The sequence below is a fragment of the Camelina sativa genome, chromosome 11 (genome assembly GCF_000633955.1).
Source record: "Camelina sativa cultivar DH55 chromosome 11, Cs, whole genome shotgun sequence".
NCBI classification, from domain to species: domain Eukaryota; kingdom Viridiplantae; phylum Streptophyta; class Magnoliopsida; order Brassicales; family Brassicaceae; genus Camelina; species Camelina sativa.
The window spans coordinates 4955600-4973725 of record NC_025695.1 but is presented as its reverse complement, the minus strand read 5'-3'; the positions used below and the strand labels follow the sequence as shown (position 1 = coordinate 4973725).

Genomic DNA, 18126 nt, shown 5'->3' with positions numbered 1-18126 from the left:
CGATATTAGATGAGGAGAGTGATCACTCAAATCAGAACTTTGCAACACTAGTATTAGAATATGGGTTCAATCAAATGTTTACAAATCTTCTTATAAACTCGTCGATTTTTATCCCAAAGCACAAAAGCAAATAACGAGGAAAACAAAAAAAAAAAAAAAAAAAAAAAAAAAAAAAAAAAAAACACCCAAAAAGCAAATTTTATCAGGACAGAGAAAGAAAAAAAAAAGAGAAAAAAAAAAACAGACAGAAACAAAAGTGAAGAAAAACGAACAAACAAAACCCAATAAGCACATAAGCAGCGATCGAAGCTAAATAATAAAACACACAGAAGAGCGAAAGCTCTCTCAGACATTCAAATCTGAAAGCAATACTAAAACACAAGTCACGAAGATTGAATCGGAGGAGAAGCAGAAGCAGTATTACTAAAGAAATCGTTGGGTTAGTGTCGGAACTGGGAAGTAGTTTACTTGTTTTGTTGTTCCGATTTGTGTGTTTTGTCTGAATTCTCTGGTCAAATCTTTTTATAGGCTCAAAAAAATCCCAAACACTTGGTTTTTTCGGGCTTTTTGGGTCCCGCTTCTCATTGCCCCGCTTCCCTTTCATCTTCAATTCGAAATTAGAATCTGTTGCTCTGTTCTCTCAAAGCTTCAATCATTTATCCAAACTCCTCCCACTGATCTCGATTTGCTCCTACTGAAAAATTTCGAGAATTCTCTCAACTTCATAGCATCCGAATTGGGCGTGAATTAAAACAATAATGCTGGGTTTTTTTCTGCTCTGATTCAGTTTCTTCTTCTTACCCTCTCGTGAAGTTTAGTTGGTGATTGGTCCTTTCTTATGGATTGATTTGGTATCTCCAAGCTAGGGTTTTCTTAATCTATTTTGATACTGAATCAGCAGCCAAGGTTGAATTTTGAGGTTCTTGGCCTAGTGTAAGCTGATTAGTAATAATGACCCCTAGGGTTTTGGATTTGGGGAGATGAGATTTGGCGCTTTTTGCATTTCTACTCCTCCTAGAATTTCAAGCTTCTGCTTGAGTTCTTGAAATGCTCTTGGATTTGAGTTTGAGGATAAATAATAATACGTTGATGAGTTGGGGTTGTTTGTGTGAAGGATAACTAAAAGCTGAGAGGGTGCATTTATTTTGTTGTGCACTCCCTCTGACTCTGTCGTCTAGTTTCGTTTTATTAGAAGAAGAAGAAGAAGCAGAAAGAAGTATGCAGCGGTTTCAAGATCCTAGGATTGATCTAGCTGAGCTGAAACTGCAAGTTGTGAAGAAGATTGGGGTTGAAAGATCTAGAAGGTATTTTTACTACTTGGGCAGGTTTCTGAGTCAGAAGCTTACTAAGAGTGAGTTTGATAAGTCATGTTGCCGTCTTTTGGGGAGGGAGAATCTTTCTCTACACAACAAGTTGATTCGTTCCATCTTGAGAAATGCATCTCTGGCTAAATCCCCACCTCCACTTCACCAAACTGGTCACCCTAACAAGTCTTTGGTGGTTGGGAAAGAGGATGGACCTGAACAAAGCGGATCTCTGATCCCTAACCATAATAGGAATGATCATGTTTGGTCTAATGGGGTGTTAGCAGACAAGGTTAGGTCTGGAATATGTGACAAGGATAGGCCTAGTCCACTTGGCTTAAACGGAAAGGTTGAAAGTCTGTTGCATCAGCCACTTTGTAGAGAAGACAAAAGCGGTCCTTTTGATTATCAAAGATCAAGTCGATACGGTGATGAAAGAGACGGTGCATTTCTTTGTCCTGCTGACAAAATGAGGGTAGCAGATAAGGGTCAGGTTGCAGCTACATTTAGCAGAGATGATAAAGCTCAAGAGGATCAAGGTAGATTGAATCTTTCCATGTGTCCTGTGATTGCACCTCTAGGGATTCCATTTTGCTCGGCTAGTATCGGTGGGTCTCGCAGAACAGTTCCAAATTCGACCAGCGCAGATGTTAGCAGTTGCTATGACAGTGGTGGACTGTCAGACACAGAGATGCTGAGAAAGCGGATGGAGAATATTGCAGTAGCACAGGATCTTGGAGGGGTTTCAACAGAGTGTTCTAGTATGTTAAATAACATGTTGGACGTTTACCTGAAGAAACTGGTGAAATCGTGCCTTGATTTGGCTGGAGCTAGGTCCATGAATGGAACGCTCGGAAAACAAAGTTTAGACAAACAGCAGATCCGAGACAAGATTGTAAATGGGGTGCACATACAAACTAGCAACCAACCATCTGACATAACTCAAGAACAAGTTTCAGTGTCTTTGCTTGATTTTAGAGTTGCAATGGAGCTAAATCCGCATCAACTTGGTGAAGACTGGCCGTTGCTACGGGAGAGGATTTCCATGTGTTCATTCGAGGAACGAGAAGGGGTGTGAAAGAAAATGTTTGGTATGTTGGACACTGCAATTTGTCTGAGTAAGCTCTCTGGTCCAATAACTGGCCACTGATTTTGGTAGCAAACCGATTCTTAAGCTACGCATCCTCTGATGGACCTCTGATGGCTGAGCGACACACAACTATGTCCTGCAGCTGCGGACTCGGGGCAGGTTAGTAGATATATACAAAAGAAGCTAAGCCTGAAGAACCGCATTTGAATATATGTGTTGTTGGAAGATCAAAAGTAATTTGGTCATCCCAGTGAGTTTCAAGCTTGGTGTGTAACACGCAGGCCGCTAAGGGAATCAAGAGAAAGTTTTGGCCGAGAAACTGTGGGTTTTAGGAAGGAAGATACAAACAATCATGTAATTGCTGCAGTATTGCTCTCTGTATGTAACATAGTCTTAGAGTTGTTTTAGAATTCATATCTTGAGGACACATTGACATCACTTTTACATTTACATTACATTTTTGTTTTATCATTTCAATGAAAAAGAAAATTTCAAATTCATGAATTGCCTCATTTTTACATTCGACTGGTTGTGTTCTTGCTTGTTTCTTTTTTCCCTACAAGATATGAATATAAAATTGGGAACCGTTTCAGATGATCCTGCCAAGTAATACTTGAGTTGAATAGCCTTCCAAAGGGGGAAATGTCTTATGCTCTCTCGCTATGTAGATTCATGAATTTCAGTTTCTGAATTCCTTGATGATTCTGCTTTCAGCTTCTCATCCTATCCAACAGTTGCTCTCTTCTGTTGGATACCTTTGGCTCTCACTTGGATGCAATTGAATCTGGCTCATGTTTCTGCTGATAGATTGATACTATGGGACACAAAAGGTGTTTTGTTACTCTCTCTCACTTTGTTTCATATGCCTGTAAGGTTAATGGCTGGGATACCAAAGCAGGTAAATTCCTTGCTTATCTGAACCAAAACTCCATCTTCTGGCAAGTCTGCAGTTCATATTCATTGAACAAAAATACTTCCAAAGTGCAGATACTACCCTGTAGATTAGTAAGTAGCCTACGAAGTTGCCATTTTCTGGTGATTTCTTCTTCATCTTACCTCTCTTTGTACTTTGAACTTGTCTCGCAGTGAAGAAGCTTGTCAGTTTACTTAAAATAGGCTCTTTGTCTTCTCTGAATGTCTTTTTTAAGTTTTCCTGAACAAAACTTATTGCGACCAGAGATCCAAAGAACCAAACTTTTTGTTGCTTTTCAACAAATTATTGGAGAATATGAATTTAAGATGATATCTTTCTTCTTTAAATGATTAGGCAAAAAGAAGAGAAACAGGATAGTTTTGTCATTAGACAAAAGGGATAGAGAAAGACAAAGCCAGTGTAAATTGGTATGTACACAAAGGAAATGGTGAGGCCATTTTTAGGCTGGTTCCATTGTTGTTCACAGGCTTTAGATGAAAGAAATAATAAAACGAACGAGGAAGAAGAAAAATACGGTTATTTAGAGGAGGTTTCCGCAGTAGCTTTGCAGATTGGGCACCAACTCTTCATCCGCAACCACTCTTGCACACACTTCACATGGTATGTATGCTCACAGTGTAGCCTCCCAACTTCATCTCCTATTGTATACTCTTCCTAAGAACCACAAAGATCAGAGTATGAAGAAATGTAGGGAAAAGAGAGAAAATATCTGATTTCACATATACATATCAGTTCTATATGTCATCAGTGAAACGCCTGTAATCATCAAAGATTTCCACTACACTATGTGACGAAACCCGCAAAAATAGAGAAAGTTTGGTGGTGTTCCCTTAGCTACAGAAACTTATGCAGACCTTACTGAACATTCATCAAAACCTATAGATTTGATTATGACTAATGACAAAACATGACATAAGAGACAGACCTGGCAGATGCTGCATTTGGCATCTTCCTTATAATCACTAGAACTTTTGGTGATAGACCCATAACTTGAAGTTTTCATCTGATAGATGCTTGTTTTCAAGCACTTTGATATTGCTTCCTCTGTGAGAGCAGTGCTTACTGTACCAATCCTCTCTTCTAGAGCTAACAGTTCCTGTACTCATTCAAAAGAAAAGACAAAAACGGTAAAAATACTATATCCCAAAACGAGACGCCGGTTTGAAAGATGTAAAGATGAACCTCATATGACATGTTATCGATGTCAAGCCTCATGTCTCGGTGTTGGTCATGGAAGCTTAGTCCACCAAGAAGTAAACCTGTCTCCATGATAAGCAGATCCTGCTAAAGGAGAGGAAAATATGAGTAACAACAACACGTACCAGAATATCTGAAAAACATATGTTTAAATTTGAACCTCATAATTAAGCTCAATATCTTGTTCGATCCTATCAAGTTCTGGCAGAATCTACAAAAGCATCCAAGCAATAGCAAACACCGGTGTTAAAGGCATTGTCTTAAGCACTATTGGATGATTCTCAGACAAGATGTCAAGTTATAGAGTAACAGGCAATGATTACCTCGGAGATTCCATCTAAATTGTAGCTGCGAAAACTGTCTTGAAAACCAGAGAACACATCGAAAGAGACAGGAGAATTGAGATTGTTTGATGTTTCAGTCTGAGACATCTCTGTTGGCCTGATAGAGGTTAAACCATCTCTACCATTCCCTCTGTTTGAGAATCTAATGTGACTATTACTTCTATTTCTCTGACTCCCAACTAGAGCAACATCGTTTTCATCATTCAAAATACGGTGTCTATCCCGTCTACTACCGGAAACAGAACCTCTTGGATGACGTCTCACTTCAGCTGGTGGTTCTGTGACATCCTTCCCCCTAGCTGAGGTCGAGCTAGAACTGCTTTCTCCATAAACGTTTCTCTTATTGATTGTATCTACCTTCCGACTGAATCTTTTGTCCAATCCAAAACCACTTGGAATGACACCAGATAACAAAGGGCTGCATCCTTGGTTTGCAGATGTTGACTGGTCAGAGGAACCAGGATGAGACTCATGCTTGCTCAACCCAAATCTCTGCCTAAAACCTCTCTTGATTCTTGAGCTTGATGGCAAGTTTGAGCATTCGGCTTCAGGTTTTTTAACTTTTCCATAAACAAGTTTATTGTTAACTCTCCTTGCATCTCTACCAAGAGAAACTTTCAAGATATCTGTCTCTGCCTCGTTTTCGCTACCTCTGCTGCTCTCTGATGAATCCATGGACACCTCAGAGAACGGTTGCTTCTCAGTTTTCAAAGAAGAGGAGCTAGAGGCACAAACCTTAGAGGAAGTTCCAATTACTTCCTTCCCGTTTGGCGAAGAGCGGTATGTAGACAAAATAGATTTCTGTTTCTTATCTGAGCAGCCAACAAACCGAGTAAAGTTCATAGATTTTTTCTCATCACTAGAAAAAGGAACCTTGCAATGATTGCTGATAAGTCTCTCTCTGAAACCAACACCAACCCCCTTCTTAGAGTCAGGTCGCACCTCAATGGCTCTTTTACCCGACCACCTATCCATGAACTTTCTAATGATGCAATACCTGTAACACAAACAAAGAGCAAATGATCACAACATGATCTTCAAAAAAGTTTCCACAAGGCATAACAGAAGCATCATTAGAAAGAAACAATATTCTACATAGGATTCTTGTAACGAGGATCTGAACAATCAATAGCCAAAGGAACAAAAAAAAAAAGAGCTTCAATCACAGAAGTATGTCCAAGATCACAAAAGCATAAAAAAATTTGAAACCTTTCATAAAATAATGAAAAGGATGTAGCTTTTCAGTGGTGAATGCAGAATCATCTCGAAAATGAACATGAACTGATTTAAAACAATCAAAAAGTTTTAAACATGAAGAGAAACAATTCTGAACTATAACATCTTCCATGTTTTTGTCTTTTCATAAATATGATTCGAAAGAAAAACAAAATACAGAAAAATGTCTTTTTTTTTTTTTAACAATCAGTTCAGAATCAAGAACAGAACAGATACATCATTAATTTCAGAGAACATCAATTCAGAATCAAGAGCAGATACATCATTAATTTCCAAAACATCATAAAACACACAAACAAACAAAAAAGGTCAATTTGACACACCTCCCTAAAGATTTATTCAGAGAGAAACAAAGCATGATCACCACTACCAATGAAAAGGAAAGCTAAACTCTTTTTATCTTGTACGACGATTACCTTTAATTTCTTCCTGCAATTTGATACCAAAAAAAAAATTCTTCTTGTTGTTGCCGATATTTTCTCTTCGTTTTTTTTTCTTGTTTTCTTCTTTTTGGGAATTTGAGAATTATAAATCAAAGTAGTATTTTATTTTATTTTATTGCATAATGACCTTAAAAATCGAATTTTTTTCATGTTAATAAAAAAAATATCAAAAGAAACGAAAAGAATCTGAGTTGATGAAGACAGACGCAGAGATCCTCGCCGTCTATAATGGGGTCGGAATATCTGACGGTTGGTAAAGATTGCGACGTCTCTAGGTTTATTAGTGGTAGTAGTGGTGGTAGAGAACTAATAATAATAAGTTGGTAAACAAAAGTTATTGTAACCAAAATCTTTTTTTTTTTTTGGTCAGAAGATTACAACATTTTAGCATGACCCCTTCTTCTTCTTCTAAGTATATTTTATTTGGTGATGATGATGCACGACTTAAGGATAATGTTGTTTACTTATCTGTCCTATGTTATAGCAACAAACCTCTCTACTAGCCTTTTATATCCTTGATTTTGTATTTTTTTTTAATCTCTCTTTATGTATTTGACTGTTTTTTTCATTTTTTTTTTTTTTTAAAAAAAAAAAAAAAAAAAAAAAAAAAAAAAAAAACAGGATGTATTTGTGACTTTTATGGTAAAGCAACAAAAGTCTTTAAATTTTTTTTGGATGGATTCAAATAAAACTTTAGTTGACGTGTATCAATTTAAACAAAAAAATTAAAGGATTGGTTTCATTATTGATAACTGTTATACATACTAGAACTGAAATCTTAATTTTGTTTATGTTTAATTTGGTGTGTGAAAAAAATATATGCTTTTCTTATTCAGAAATTGAGATTTGTTAAACTATAACAGTGTAGCTAGGCCATGCATATTGCATATGCTGTTGTTCTTCATGATATGAGCTGATTGTAAGAGGAAGAAGGACACAATAGTTTTTTTATCTAGACAAGAACAAGTAGAAGGATACACAACCTTCTACGACACAAGTCACACAACCAACAACACATATAGAAACTGAAAATTGTAAACATAGATACACCGGAAATATAAGAGGAGCTTACACAAGAGACTAGCTTTTTTTGTCATAAAGACTGACAATAATTGAAAACAGGGAAAACAACACTTTGAACACATGGATGTGGTATCTTAGCTTCGTGGATATATATACTCGATCGTTTAGGCAGTTTCAAGTGCAGGCTTCACAAAGCCATTGGTGCAGAGAATAGAACATGCCTTGGTACATTTTTCAACTGCTCCATTCACAACTTCACTAGCATCTAGTCACCAAAATTAACAAGATTAGAATGAATTATTAATTTGTCAGTTTTTTAACAACAATAATAATAATAATCTTGGGGAGTCTATTTACCTGAGTTCTTGAGAGTCGTCACGGCATTGCACACAGAGGTAGCACACCCCAGCTTGCAGTATTCATTGATGTTATCACCTTGGATCAGAAATCCAAATCCATACAACTTGCATCAAAATTGGAATCTATCTTTGTAACGAATAACATAAACAAACACTACAAGAAAAAAATTGATTTTACCTGAGTTTTCGAGATTGTGGTAAATAAAGCCCTTCGAGCATAAATTATAGCTAGCCATTTCTTCGCATCCAGTGGTATGTAAACAAATGATATGGGGGATTTTCGGCGTCCAGTCGCAGATAGTGTAGGCAGTTCTAGCTTTCTGGGATGGGCAGCAGATCTTTGCTTCAACTTGAATTTGCACCATGAGCAGACTCATCATGAGCACACTACAAATTTGCCTACCATTTTACAATTGATTACTTGTTTGGTTACAAAATGTAAGTAGAGAAAACACTAACAATTATAAGATTGTATTGATGAAATGGTGATGAATCAAGACTTGCTTAAATACTAGTTCTTCTACAATTTGCAACCACAAACTTCGTTTGAGAGCATAATCACATAATCACGCAATCACATGATATTTTGTTGATTGAAGAGGAGAAGACAAAAGATTAGATACAAACGTGTTTAAAATTTCTTCGTTTTAACCAACTCTCTTGTGGCTGCGTGGAGGTTGTGAGTTCAATTTGAATATTTTGTTGGGACTAGCATGAACGTTATCTTCTCTAGTAAGAATTATGCTCATTACGTGGAAATAATCCATATGGATTGCATATTTGTTTGTGCATAATACGAAACTTACCATCTGTTAAAACATAACACTTACATAAGGCTATAGAGAAGGAGGCCAAGGATTTGCAATTAGATTTGTTCAGCCCTAATGATCGGTGGAGAAAATCAGCCAACTCCAAATCCTTCTCGACCACCACGACCACCTATCTTCCCTTGGCGTCCTTGGACAAGGATGGTCAATTCCATCTCTTGTTGAGCCTTTTCAGAAGGTTTGAGGAGTCGATCAGACTCTTTGGGTTCTTTGTGTTGATGCGGTTAAATCCAAGCTAACAGAATTAACGTAAGTATTTGAATGGTATAAAAAGAATAATGTATACTGTATTTTCTTTAATAATAATCCAAGGAAAGGACAAGTATGTAAGAAGAGTAAATAATAGAGATCAATTTCCAGAGAGGTGTAACTGTGAACCGTTTATTACAAGACTTTTTCGACATTGATCAAAGTCAAAACCTGAGTTATGGGGTTCGTAAGGAGGAATCAAACCTATATAACCTACATACCACATATCTCTCACATCATCCTATTATAAATAACCAAAATTATAAATTAAGAAAATTATATAAAAATGTGAATGATAACAAAAATATTTTATGTTTTTTAATAGAAATTTTTCAAAACTATGAAAATGAAAAAAAATTCATAAATTAATACTTTATTAATTTATCAATAAATTAAAACTTTTATAAATTAATAAAATTTGACGGTATAACATTAGAAAGTATAACATTTTCTGTACTATGATTATCACATAAATTTTAATTAATAAAATGTTATGTGATAATCATAGTACAGAAAATGTTATACTTCTCATGATATAGCATTAGTCCACATGGGAGGATCTTATAGCAGCAGCAGCCAACTAAAACAGTCAAATCACAAACAGTATCACTATCTTTCAGCGAGCAAAGCAGAGATTCGTAGTATTCTCTAATGAAAAACAAAAAAAAAATCCCTATCTTTATATGGGATGAACTAGTTCTTAGAACTGTCGTATAAACTATAGTAGGAACGAAGAAGGCGTATCCTCTCTTAACTTAACGTAGGACATCCTCGAGGGATAAAGGTGTTTGACCCTTCATGAGCTCCCCAATGTCAGCATCACAGCGATAATACTGCGTTCTTAAACCCATCATTTGCGTCTGCAAATCCACAATTTTAACATGACGCTCCCTCTTCCCCTGAACAATATACCAACTTCTTTTCATCCAATAAAATTAAAACAGCTGTAGATTTCTTTCTCTCATACGTGTCCCAAATGTAATCCGAGAGACACTTTCTCCAAAAATTAATCATCTCTCTCCTTTTTTTGATTATTTTTTTTTTCGTTATTATTTCCTTAACATTCATGGGAAAACTCTCCCGATGAAGATGCTCTCACAATTATAAAATTAAGCTTGTATTTTTTTTGGTGGGAAAACCCGGAGAAATCTCCCAGCTATTTATTAACTTAAAAATAAAATTACACAACAATATTGCGAGGACACGCAGGTCCTACTAAATCCTCATGAAAAAGTAAACCCACAATGAAACTTATGAAATCCTAAAGGTAAAGTAAACGCATAGGCCGCTAATCCATCCGCAAGGCGATTAGCTTCCCTATACACATGTGTAACACGGACCGTCCAGTCCCTTGAGAGAAAGCCATGGCACAAACGTACCAGGAACGACAGCGGATGCGACTCACCAATCCCTGTTCGTAGAAACTCCACCACCATTGCCGAATCCACCTCTAGATCCAGTCTCTCTATCCGACTCTCCCATGCCAAATACAGCCCATAGTACACCCCCCACAACTCCGCCAACGCCGCTGAACATCTCCCCACGTTCAATACAAACCCGCCACACCATTCACCCCTCTCATTTCGAATCACCCCTCCAGCCGCTGCCAAGCCTGGATTCCCGCGTGAAGCCCCATCTGTATTCAGCTTAAACCAACCGAACACTGGGGGTGACCACTTGATCAGTCGTTCAACCCGGGCCGGTGCTTCATGATTCAACAAGTTCCGCAACTTAGCACCCAGAACCTCCTTTGTAGCGTCTTTGATAAACTTCACTCTATCTCTCCAAACTCTATTTGCCCCAAAAACATTGCTGCATCTCCATTTCCAAGCCCACCAAACAGCCATGGAGAAGGTTATAGACCAATGTTTGTCTACCTCACCTCCTGCCCAACACAAATTTTCATATAACCACTCAAGCAATGATGACCGAAAGAAAGCTTGTCTTCGTCGCGGTGCTACCAACCTGCTCCATAACCCTGACATTGCAGGACAATCACGGAGGACGTGAATGATAGACTCTACTCCCCCTTTACAAACTTGACACACCTCTGAATCACACAAGTCTCGTCGGTACCGTTCTGAGTTAGTCATGATAGCCTGATTTCCAACTAGCCAGAGGAAAACCCTCACTCGTTCTGGAACTTCCAGTTTCCAAATACGCAAAAAGAACTGCTCCATGTTCTGACGCGGTGATACATCCATAGTCAGTAAGGCATATGCTGAACTCACCGTAAAACAACCATCCACAGTATTCCCCCAAGCGAGTCTATCCTCTGTTCCAGTGACTGTATCCACGACTATCGCAGCAAGTTCAAGTCTCTGATCCCTAGAGATAAAAGGCTCAATCCAGGAAAGATCCCAACCAGCTCCATCCCTCCATAACTCACGGACTGTTAACTTATCAAACCCCTAAGGGAGCTCCCGGATTACTAATTCAGATAAAGGTCTATCCATCATCCATCTGTCCGACCAAAAGAGGATTTTCCGGCCATCACCAATGACCCACCGTAAGCCATGATAGACCACCTCTCTCAGACCAACACCAACACCAAAGCTTGTATTGATGAAATGATGATGAAACAACAAGACTTGCTTAAATACTAGTTCTTCTACAATTTGCCACCACAAACTTCTTTTGAGACCATTATCACATGCTCTATAGTCTTCAACAAACTGGATTGAAGAGGAGAAGACAAAAGATTAGATAGAGATCAAGTTGGTTAATTTTGTTGCAAACGTGTTTAAAGTTTCTTCGTTTTAACCAACTCTCTTGTGGATGTGGAGGTTGTATTTGAATATTTTGTTGGGACCAACATGAAGGTTATCTTCTCTCTTTTTTTTTAGGGGGATCGATTTATCTTCTCTAGTAAGAATTATGTTCATTACGTGTTAAAATCCATATGGATTGGATATTTGTTTGTGCATAATACGAAAATTACCATCTGTCAAAACATACACTTAGAAAAACATAAGGCTATAGAGAAGGAGGCCAATGATTTGCAATTAGATTTGATCAGCCCTAGGGATTGGTGGAGGAAATCAGCCAACTCCACATCCTTCTCGACCGCCACAACCCGTCTTCCCTTGGCCTCCTTGGACAAGGATGGTCAATCAGCCTCTTTGGGCAATTTGTGTTAATGCGGTTAAATCCAAGCTAACAGAATTAACGTAAGTATCTAAATGGTATAAAAAGAATAATGTATATTTTCTTTAAAATAATCCAAGGAAAGGACAAGTATGTAAAAAGAGTAAATAATAGAGATCAAATTCCAAAGAGGTGTAACTGTGAACCGTTTATTACAAGACTTTTTCCGTTTTTCGACATTGATAAAAGTCAAAACCTGAGTTATTGGGGTTCGTAAGGAGGAATCAAACCTATAACCTACATCCCACATACCTCTCACATCATCGAAAATCCCAAAACGTTGACGAAACTCATGTGAAAGAAAAGAGATGTAGCACTTAAGCTTTAGCTTCTAACCAACCATGATCATCTTCTTGGTGTGACACTGACCCTACAACACCTTCAATAGAAGCTTCTTCCTCACCTTTCTCCTCTCCACCTTTCTTTCCATACAGTTTTCTTCTAGCTTCCCTACGAGCATCTTTCTTAGCTATATTCAAGTCTTTGAATCCTTGCTCGAACTTGGCTTCATCCTCTGGAGTGAAGAAGGCTACTTCCATTTGACCTAGCTCTGCATACTTTTGCTCCACTTTGGTTTTCCAGAAGAGACCCATCTCCGTGTCCATCTTTTGGTATGGTGTTTTCAGCAAGTACTCGTCTATTCCCCCTGCTTTGTCGATGCAGCGGAGAGCATGTGTTGTGACTTTAACTTTAATGTGACGGTCGAATATGTAGCTGAACAATCGCTTATCCTGGACATTTGGTTTCCAACATCTTCTTGACCTGTTCTCAAATCACACCACAAAAAAAAAGTTATTACCAAACCATACAGAAGAAATCAGTATAGGAGACATAGGTTAGATGGATCCTACATATCTCTAAACCATTGTTACACAAAATTGAGAATCTTTAGCATACAAAAGCAACAATGCCATAGTAAGGCAACAAAACGAGAGGGCTAAACAAAAATGAGGCACACTATACAACCTCTAACCATCTAAGATTGCTTCAGATTTCACTTCTACCAAATTGAAACCAAAACCAAGAAATCATTCCTATAAAACCTACAATTTTCACCTTCTTCAATGCTTTGATTTTAGAGCAAAACTCATCACAAACTGTAAATTCATTCAACCAATCTCAAGCGAATACACATACATACATAACATTATCAACAAACATAACTGAGAAGGATAGAGAAAGAGACAGACTTGTTTCCACCGTCTTCACTGATGCGGTTGCCGTACTGGATATGACGGCCGGCGTAGAGACCGCGTTTGGCTCTGCCCATGACGACTTTTGCATCGGGTACACAAGCCTTGAGCTTCTCCTTGAGCTCCGGCGTGATATTCTCCGCACCCACTCTCTTCACAAGCTTCTTCATCATCTCCTTCCCTCTAAACGACATTTCTCTTTCACAAAAATCACAGATCGCAAAATCACACTCTTCTTTCCCCAAATGCGTTTTCTCTCTGTGCTTTTGATATGACCTGAATGAATGACACAACAAAAATATCGGTTTAGCAAGCGATTTCAATTTAAACCGGAAAAAAATTTAGCAAATAAAATCCGGTATGCTATTTCGCCTTATAGCTTCGTCGCTCGAATCAGATCGGATCAATCTTAGTATCTCAAGTGAAATCAAGACAAACAGAAGTCGCAAACAAAGAGAAGCTGACCTGAATGGTCCAGCTACGAGAGTGAAGAAGCAGAAATGAATCTGACTATGAACAAAGAGTTGAAGTTTCGGCCGGCGATGAGGACCGGCGTCGATGTAGCCTCTTTAGGGTTCAGTTTCTGAGTTTTAAGTGTTGGGCTTCTTTTTTTTTTCGTCGGCTCAAAGGCCCAAATTAACTTTCCCTTAGAATTACGGTTCGGTTCTACTTTCTCAATTTATTAGATTTAAAAAAAAAAACTCAATATCAACACAACGTAGACGGTCTACGGTATACCGAACCGAGTAAAACGTGAATAAGAAAGTCTGAAATTGAGTTGACTTCGGTGAATTGACATCCTCAACCCAATCAACAACTAAACCGGCTAAACAAATACTTGTGTTTCCTCTATCGGTGGGTTAGTTTAAGAGAATGAAGTAATGAACTATATTGGCTTCTTTGTCTGTAAAAAAGTAGTAATTGATCATACTGATACAAGTTTCGTTATTATCATACATACAAAATGAGAAAATACTCAAGGAATCAAAACAATATATATTTCACATAAATAAAGATGAAAAAGTGTACAAAGTATTCGACAATATTCAAAAGGGTGGTTGTCCAACAATATTACCCGGAGGATCATAATTACAAATGATAAATGTGTCACCGCTCTTGCAATAACTGATTGCACACCCAATCCTCGAACTCTTCCTCCACACAAGTTGTGTGTAATGCAAGCAATCCCCATTTGCCTTGCATATGTATACTAGGATTGGATATTTGTTTGTGCATAATACGAAAATTGCCATCTGTCAAAACATACACTTAGAAAAACATAAGGCTATAGAGAAGGATGTAAGTCCTCCGGTCGTAGTACTTCTTCTCCGAGGTCCACCCAACCACCGCGTCCTGCGGTCTCCACCCTTTTCCGCTTCCCCAGAAGAGATTCTATCCGTAAGGTCCGCCGGAGTGGATAAGGTTGCAATCTCCACGGCGTGTTCGAGCCCACAGGTTTGCGTAGCGAGCGAGACTATTGCTCCATTTTAGGGGACGGAGACGAAGCTTGGCTCGTAAGATGTTGTGTGGCTGGAGAAACTGCTGCTGAAGAATGGTGTTGCGGGTAAGGGTTTTGTATTGAGAAGAATTTAGTGTTAATGTTATTGGCGTTTTGTTGGATAAGATTTGAAAAGACAGAGAAGGAAGTGGAGTGGTGATGGCTAGGGTGATGATAATCAAGAATATCAAAGTTTTGGGTTCCATTGGGAAGATGAGTTAGCTTTGTTTGTGACGCTGTAGATCTAGTACTCCATATTTATATATACACGCAACATTGTTTATACTTTCGTTTTTGTACGTATATCTCATCTAAAGAATCTAAACACATGCTCTATGGTTATAATGTGCAATAACACAATTGTGCTAATCATTTCGGTGGAACATGAAGAAGATGGAGAGAAATAGAAATAACTTTGTTTTCTTATTTCTTCAACCTTAAGTTTCTCTTACAAAGACATAGTGTTTATATAGGGATACAATGTTAAAACCCTAAAGTCTAGATCCTTCTACACTTGTCCAGCTGGTGTGAGTTGTCTTCAATATCACATGATCCTAGAAGCTCAAACCTATTTTGTAATGTCACTGTCGGACCTCATGCAGTTTCTGTTGATTCTCTGTTTCCTCTGTTTTTGTCTTCTGCAACATTTACCAAACCTCTTATTTGTTTTGTTCTGTCTTTGTCTTCTTTTGCAGGTAAACGTTGGCGTGAGTTGGGTACAGAAGCTGATAGGCTTGAGCTGGACCTGAGTTCTGTTGGGCCTTTATCACAAACAATGTTATTGGAGGCTGTATTGTTTATAGAACATTTGATTAATTATTTGTTTAAGGGAATGATTCTTTTCAGACAATTAATATACATTATCAAGGTATTAGATATACGAAGCTAAATTTAACAGAATGTTTTGTTTTTTTTTTGTTTCTAAAGAAAAAACTTTATCATAGCACAACGCCAATTCATAAATTATGCAAAACCGGGAAAATAAAATTAAACGCCAGTAGTTATGGTTTCAAGCTTCAATTGCTAATCAAAATGTCATAAATTTTTGGAAATAGCTGAACCCAAGATCAATAACAGAGATATGGGGGTCGAAAACAAATCACAAAAGTAACAAAGAATTACATCTACTACTACTAGCTAGTGTCTAGTGTATATGTATACTAGGCCTGTGACGCCGTCAGTTTGTTTCCTAGCAAACTATGTGTATTTACAAACTCATTCGAGTTAAATTAAAACATAAGTTAAGATACTTTGACCACTATACATTAGGTGTTTTAAGTAGAACATGTTTACGTACTGTGCAGATTTATAAGGCGGATCAGATGACGTGCCGGAGAACGTGATGCAAATTTTTAAGATGCCTGGTTTATAAGAAATCTGATTCATTCCTTCATGATCAATTTACATTGTGAAGTTTGTAATTATTAACCAACTAAATATATAAAACATCAAATACAAGAAAAATACCAATTTAGTTGACTATCACCGAAAAATACCCCTGTTTTAAAAATTCCCGCCTAGCTCCGATTACGCCCCGCAAAATCGCTAGGCTCATCCTTTCCGCCTCGATTAATGACTAATTTCCGCCTAGCATCGATTATCCAATTATGTACGTATAATTTGATTATAACTTGTCTACTCCGATTACTTTCCACTTAGATACCGATTATTTTTGGAGCAAAATATAAATCAAATATATATTTTTTTGTTATTTAGACATTTAAATTAAGAGTTTATGCTGTTTTACAATAACTAATGTACAAAATTTTAACGAAAATCATTAAAATTACGTTTTTATGTGTTTACCTTAATAAAAATCATTAAATTTTCTTTTAAAATTATGTTTTTATGTGTTTACCTTAATTTTAAAGATAGTACTATAGTTTTATATTTTATTTGATATTTGTTTTCAACCTAAACAGAATTATTCATATATTTAATACTATATATTTGCATTTTATTATTAATTTAATAAAATAACCCTAAAACTAGTTTCCGATTAATCCCCGTTTAATTTCCGATTTTTTCGCTATGCGCTAGGCCCACCTCAACCGCCTCATTCTAAAACAGGGAAAAATACTAATTTAGTTGACCATCTTATGTTGTAAAATGGGAGTTGTCTTGTCTCCTCGATCTTCCTAATTAAGCTCACTTTATAAAGTTTGGGGACTTTTTGGAAACAATTAAAAACATAGGGGGCACTACTAGTGTACATCTCAATTTCTACTTGAATGGGCTTTTTTATCAACCAGTCTTTTTGGGCCTTTGAGGTTGACTCGCTCTTTCTCGTTCTTCGTTTCCAAATCAGCAAAAAAGGAAAAAAATAATAATAATAATAATAAATAACGGATTTGGAGGAGGAGTAAACACACAAGGACGAATCCACCCCGTATAATAAGTAGTAAACACTACAATTTTATCTCTCTCACTTTGTTCCTCCGAGATCCAAATCGTCTTGAGGATCCAAACCTTTGTAACTCCGTGGATCTCCTCCTCCTCCTCTCGCTGGATCTCGTACCTTGAGGTTCGTCTCTCTCTGTTAAACTTGCGACTAAATAACTCAGATTTCCATAGAGATCGATCCCTTTTTTTTTCATATTGTAAAAATCTACAATGTTTCGATTTTCTCTGGTGTTCTTTGTTTGATCTCGTTGAAGATTGATCCGATTTCATTAGGAAATCGATTTTTCATGTGTTGTGTAGCTGATTGAGACTGCGGACTTTGTTGATTTGATTGTTTGTTCTTCAAATCTGGGGTGTTAAAAGCATTGCGATGGCGTTTGTTTTTTTGAATTTAGTTGATCCGGAAGCTCTATTACTGTTTGTATAATGATTTGTGTTGTGATTGTTTTGGTCGGAGTCGTAGTGAAAGCGATGTGTATCGCTGGATCTGAGGATTTTAGATTTGTCAGTGTTTTGCATCTTTCGGTCATTTATTGGACATTGCCGTATTATGATGTTTGCTTGTAAACCACTGATTCAAGAGCAGAGATCCTTCATTCAATTGTAAAGAAATTTAAGTAGAGTGGTGTAGATTATTACTGAGTAGTTATGAGGATTTTGTTAACACATCTGGTATAGAACTTACACTCACTCAGTAATTCAAACTTGACCCCCCAGCAATTAAATGTTAACATGTTGGATATCTTGTTTGTTACTTGTGATCTGTACCTCGTTATGCATTTAGTTTCTAATGATTTTGTTTTTCTTGCATGATTTTCCTTTTTATTTGAGCTCACAAGTTTTCTTCCCTGCGGTTTTTTTTTTTTTTTTTTTTTTTTT

The 18126-nt window shown here is 37.3% G+C and overlaps 5 protein-coding genes and 1 pseudogene across 9 annotated transcripts in view; 2 read left to right on the top strand and 4 right to left on the bottom strand.

Moving 5' to 3' along the window:
* LOC104721695 lies at positions 280 to 2894 on the top strand. Its single transcript, XM_010439737.2, has 2 exons — positions 280 to 439; positions 529 to 2894. The coding sequence occupies exon 2, from the start codon at positions 1219 to 1221 to the stop codon at positions 2380 to 2382; it is 1164 nt and encodes a 387-aa protein (XP_010438039.1). The 5' UTR covers positions 280 to 439; positions 529 to 1218; the 3' UTR covers positions 2383 to 2894.
* LOC104721693 lies at positions 3668 to 6628 on the bottom strand. Of its 4 annotated transcripts, none has more exons than XM_010439735.1 (6): positions 6522 to 6628; positions 4849 to 5866; positions 4686 to 4736; positions 4511 to 4612; positions 4254 to 4424; positions 3668 to 3982 (listed from the first exon to the last, which is right to left on the bottom strand). In XM_010439735.1, exons 2-6 carry the CDS (start codon positions 5842 to 5844, stop codon positions 3845 to 3847), a joined length of 1458 nt encoding a protein of 485 aa, XP_010438037.1. In that variant the 5' UTR covers positions 5845 to 5866; positions 6522 to 6628; the 3' UTR covers positions 3668 to 3844. The 4 variants fall into 4 exon arrangements, with proteins under 4 accessions (XP_010438037.1, XP_010438035.1, XP_010438036.1 ...); XM_010439733.1 differs by lacking the exon at positions 6522 to 6628 and adding an exon at positions 6429 to 6502; XM_010439734.1 differs by lacking the exon at positions 6522 to 6628 and adding an exon at positions 6429 to 6502 and having other exon boundaries at positions 4511 to 4609.
* LOC109127599 (thionin-2.1-like) lies at positions 7546 to 8312 on the bottom strand. Its single transcript, XM_019232556.1, has 3 exons — positions 8109 to 8312; positions 7929 to 8006; positions 7546 to 7836 (listed from the first exon to the last, which is right to left on the bottom strand). The coding sequence occupies exons 1-3, from the start codon at positions 8308 to 8310 to the stop codon at positions 7736 to 7738; spliced, it is 381 nt and encodes a 126-aa protein (XP_019088101.1). The 5' UTR covers positions 8311 to 8312; the 3' UTR covers positions 7546 to 7735.
* Positions 12245 to 13920, bottom strand: LOC104721692. Of its 2 annotated transcripts, none has more exons than XM_010439731.2 (3): positions 13812 to 13920; positions 13344 to 13622; positions 12245 to 12915 (listed from the first exon to the last, which is right to left on the bottom strand). In XM_010439731.2, the coding sequence occupies exons 2-3, from the start codon at positions 13538 to 13540 to the stop codon at positions 12471 to 12473; spliced, it is 642 nt and encodes a 213-aa protein (XP_010438033.1). In that variant the 5' UTR covers positions 13541 to 13622; positions 13812 to 13920; the 3' UTR covers positions 12245 to 12470. The 2 variants fall into 2 exon arrangements, with proteins under 2 accessions (XP_010438033.1, XP_010438034.1); XM_010439732.2 differs by lacking the exon at positions 13812 to 13920 and adding an exon at positions 13719 to 13804.
* LOC104721691 lies at positions 14393 to 15058 on the bottom strand (annotated as a pseudogene).
* Positions 17211 to 18126, top strand: part of LOC104721690 (coatomer subunit beta-1) — a gene marked incomplete in the record, with an annotated part of 5115 nt that continues 4199 nt past the window's right edge. Inside the window, 1 exon segment of the mRNA XM_010439730.1 lies at positions 17211 to 17368.

Coding starts and splice junctions, on each gene's coding strand:
- LOC104721695 (XM_010439737.2), top strand. CDS start 1,219: ATGCAGCGGTTTCAAGATCCTAGGATTGATCTAGCTGAGCTGAAACTG.
- LOC109127599 (XM_019232556.1), bottom strand. CDS start 8,310: ATGATGAGTCTGCTCATGGTGCAAATTCAAGTTGAAGCAAAGATCTGC. Junction 8,007..8,108: donor CCACAATCTCGAAAACTCAG/GTAAAATCAATT, acceptor TTCTGATCCAAG/GTGATAACATCAATGAATAC. Junction 7,837..7,928: donor GACGACTCTCAAGAACTCAG/GTAAATAGACTC, acceptor TTTGGTGACTAG/ATGCTAGTGAAGTTGTGAAT.
- LOC104721692 (XM_010439731.2), bottom strand. CDS start 13,540: ATGTCGTTTAGAGGGAAGGAGATGATGAAGAAGCTTGTGAAGAGAGTG. Junction 12,916..13,343: donor AGTGAAGACGGTGGAAACAA/GTCTGTCTCTTT, acceptor ATTTGAGAACAG/GTCAAGAAGATGTTGGAAAC.
- LOC104721693 (XM_010439733.1), bottom strand. CDS start 6,463: ATGCTTTGTTTCTCTCTGAATAAATCTTTAGGGAG. Junction 4,613..4,685: donor ATATTGAGCTTAATTATGAG/GTTCAAATTTAA, acceptor CCTCTCCTTTAG/CAGGATCTGCTTATCATGGA. Junction 3,983..4,253: donor CCAAATGCAGCATCTGCCAG/GTCTGTCTCTTA, acceptor TGTGGTTCTTAG/GAAGAGTATACAATAGGAGA.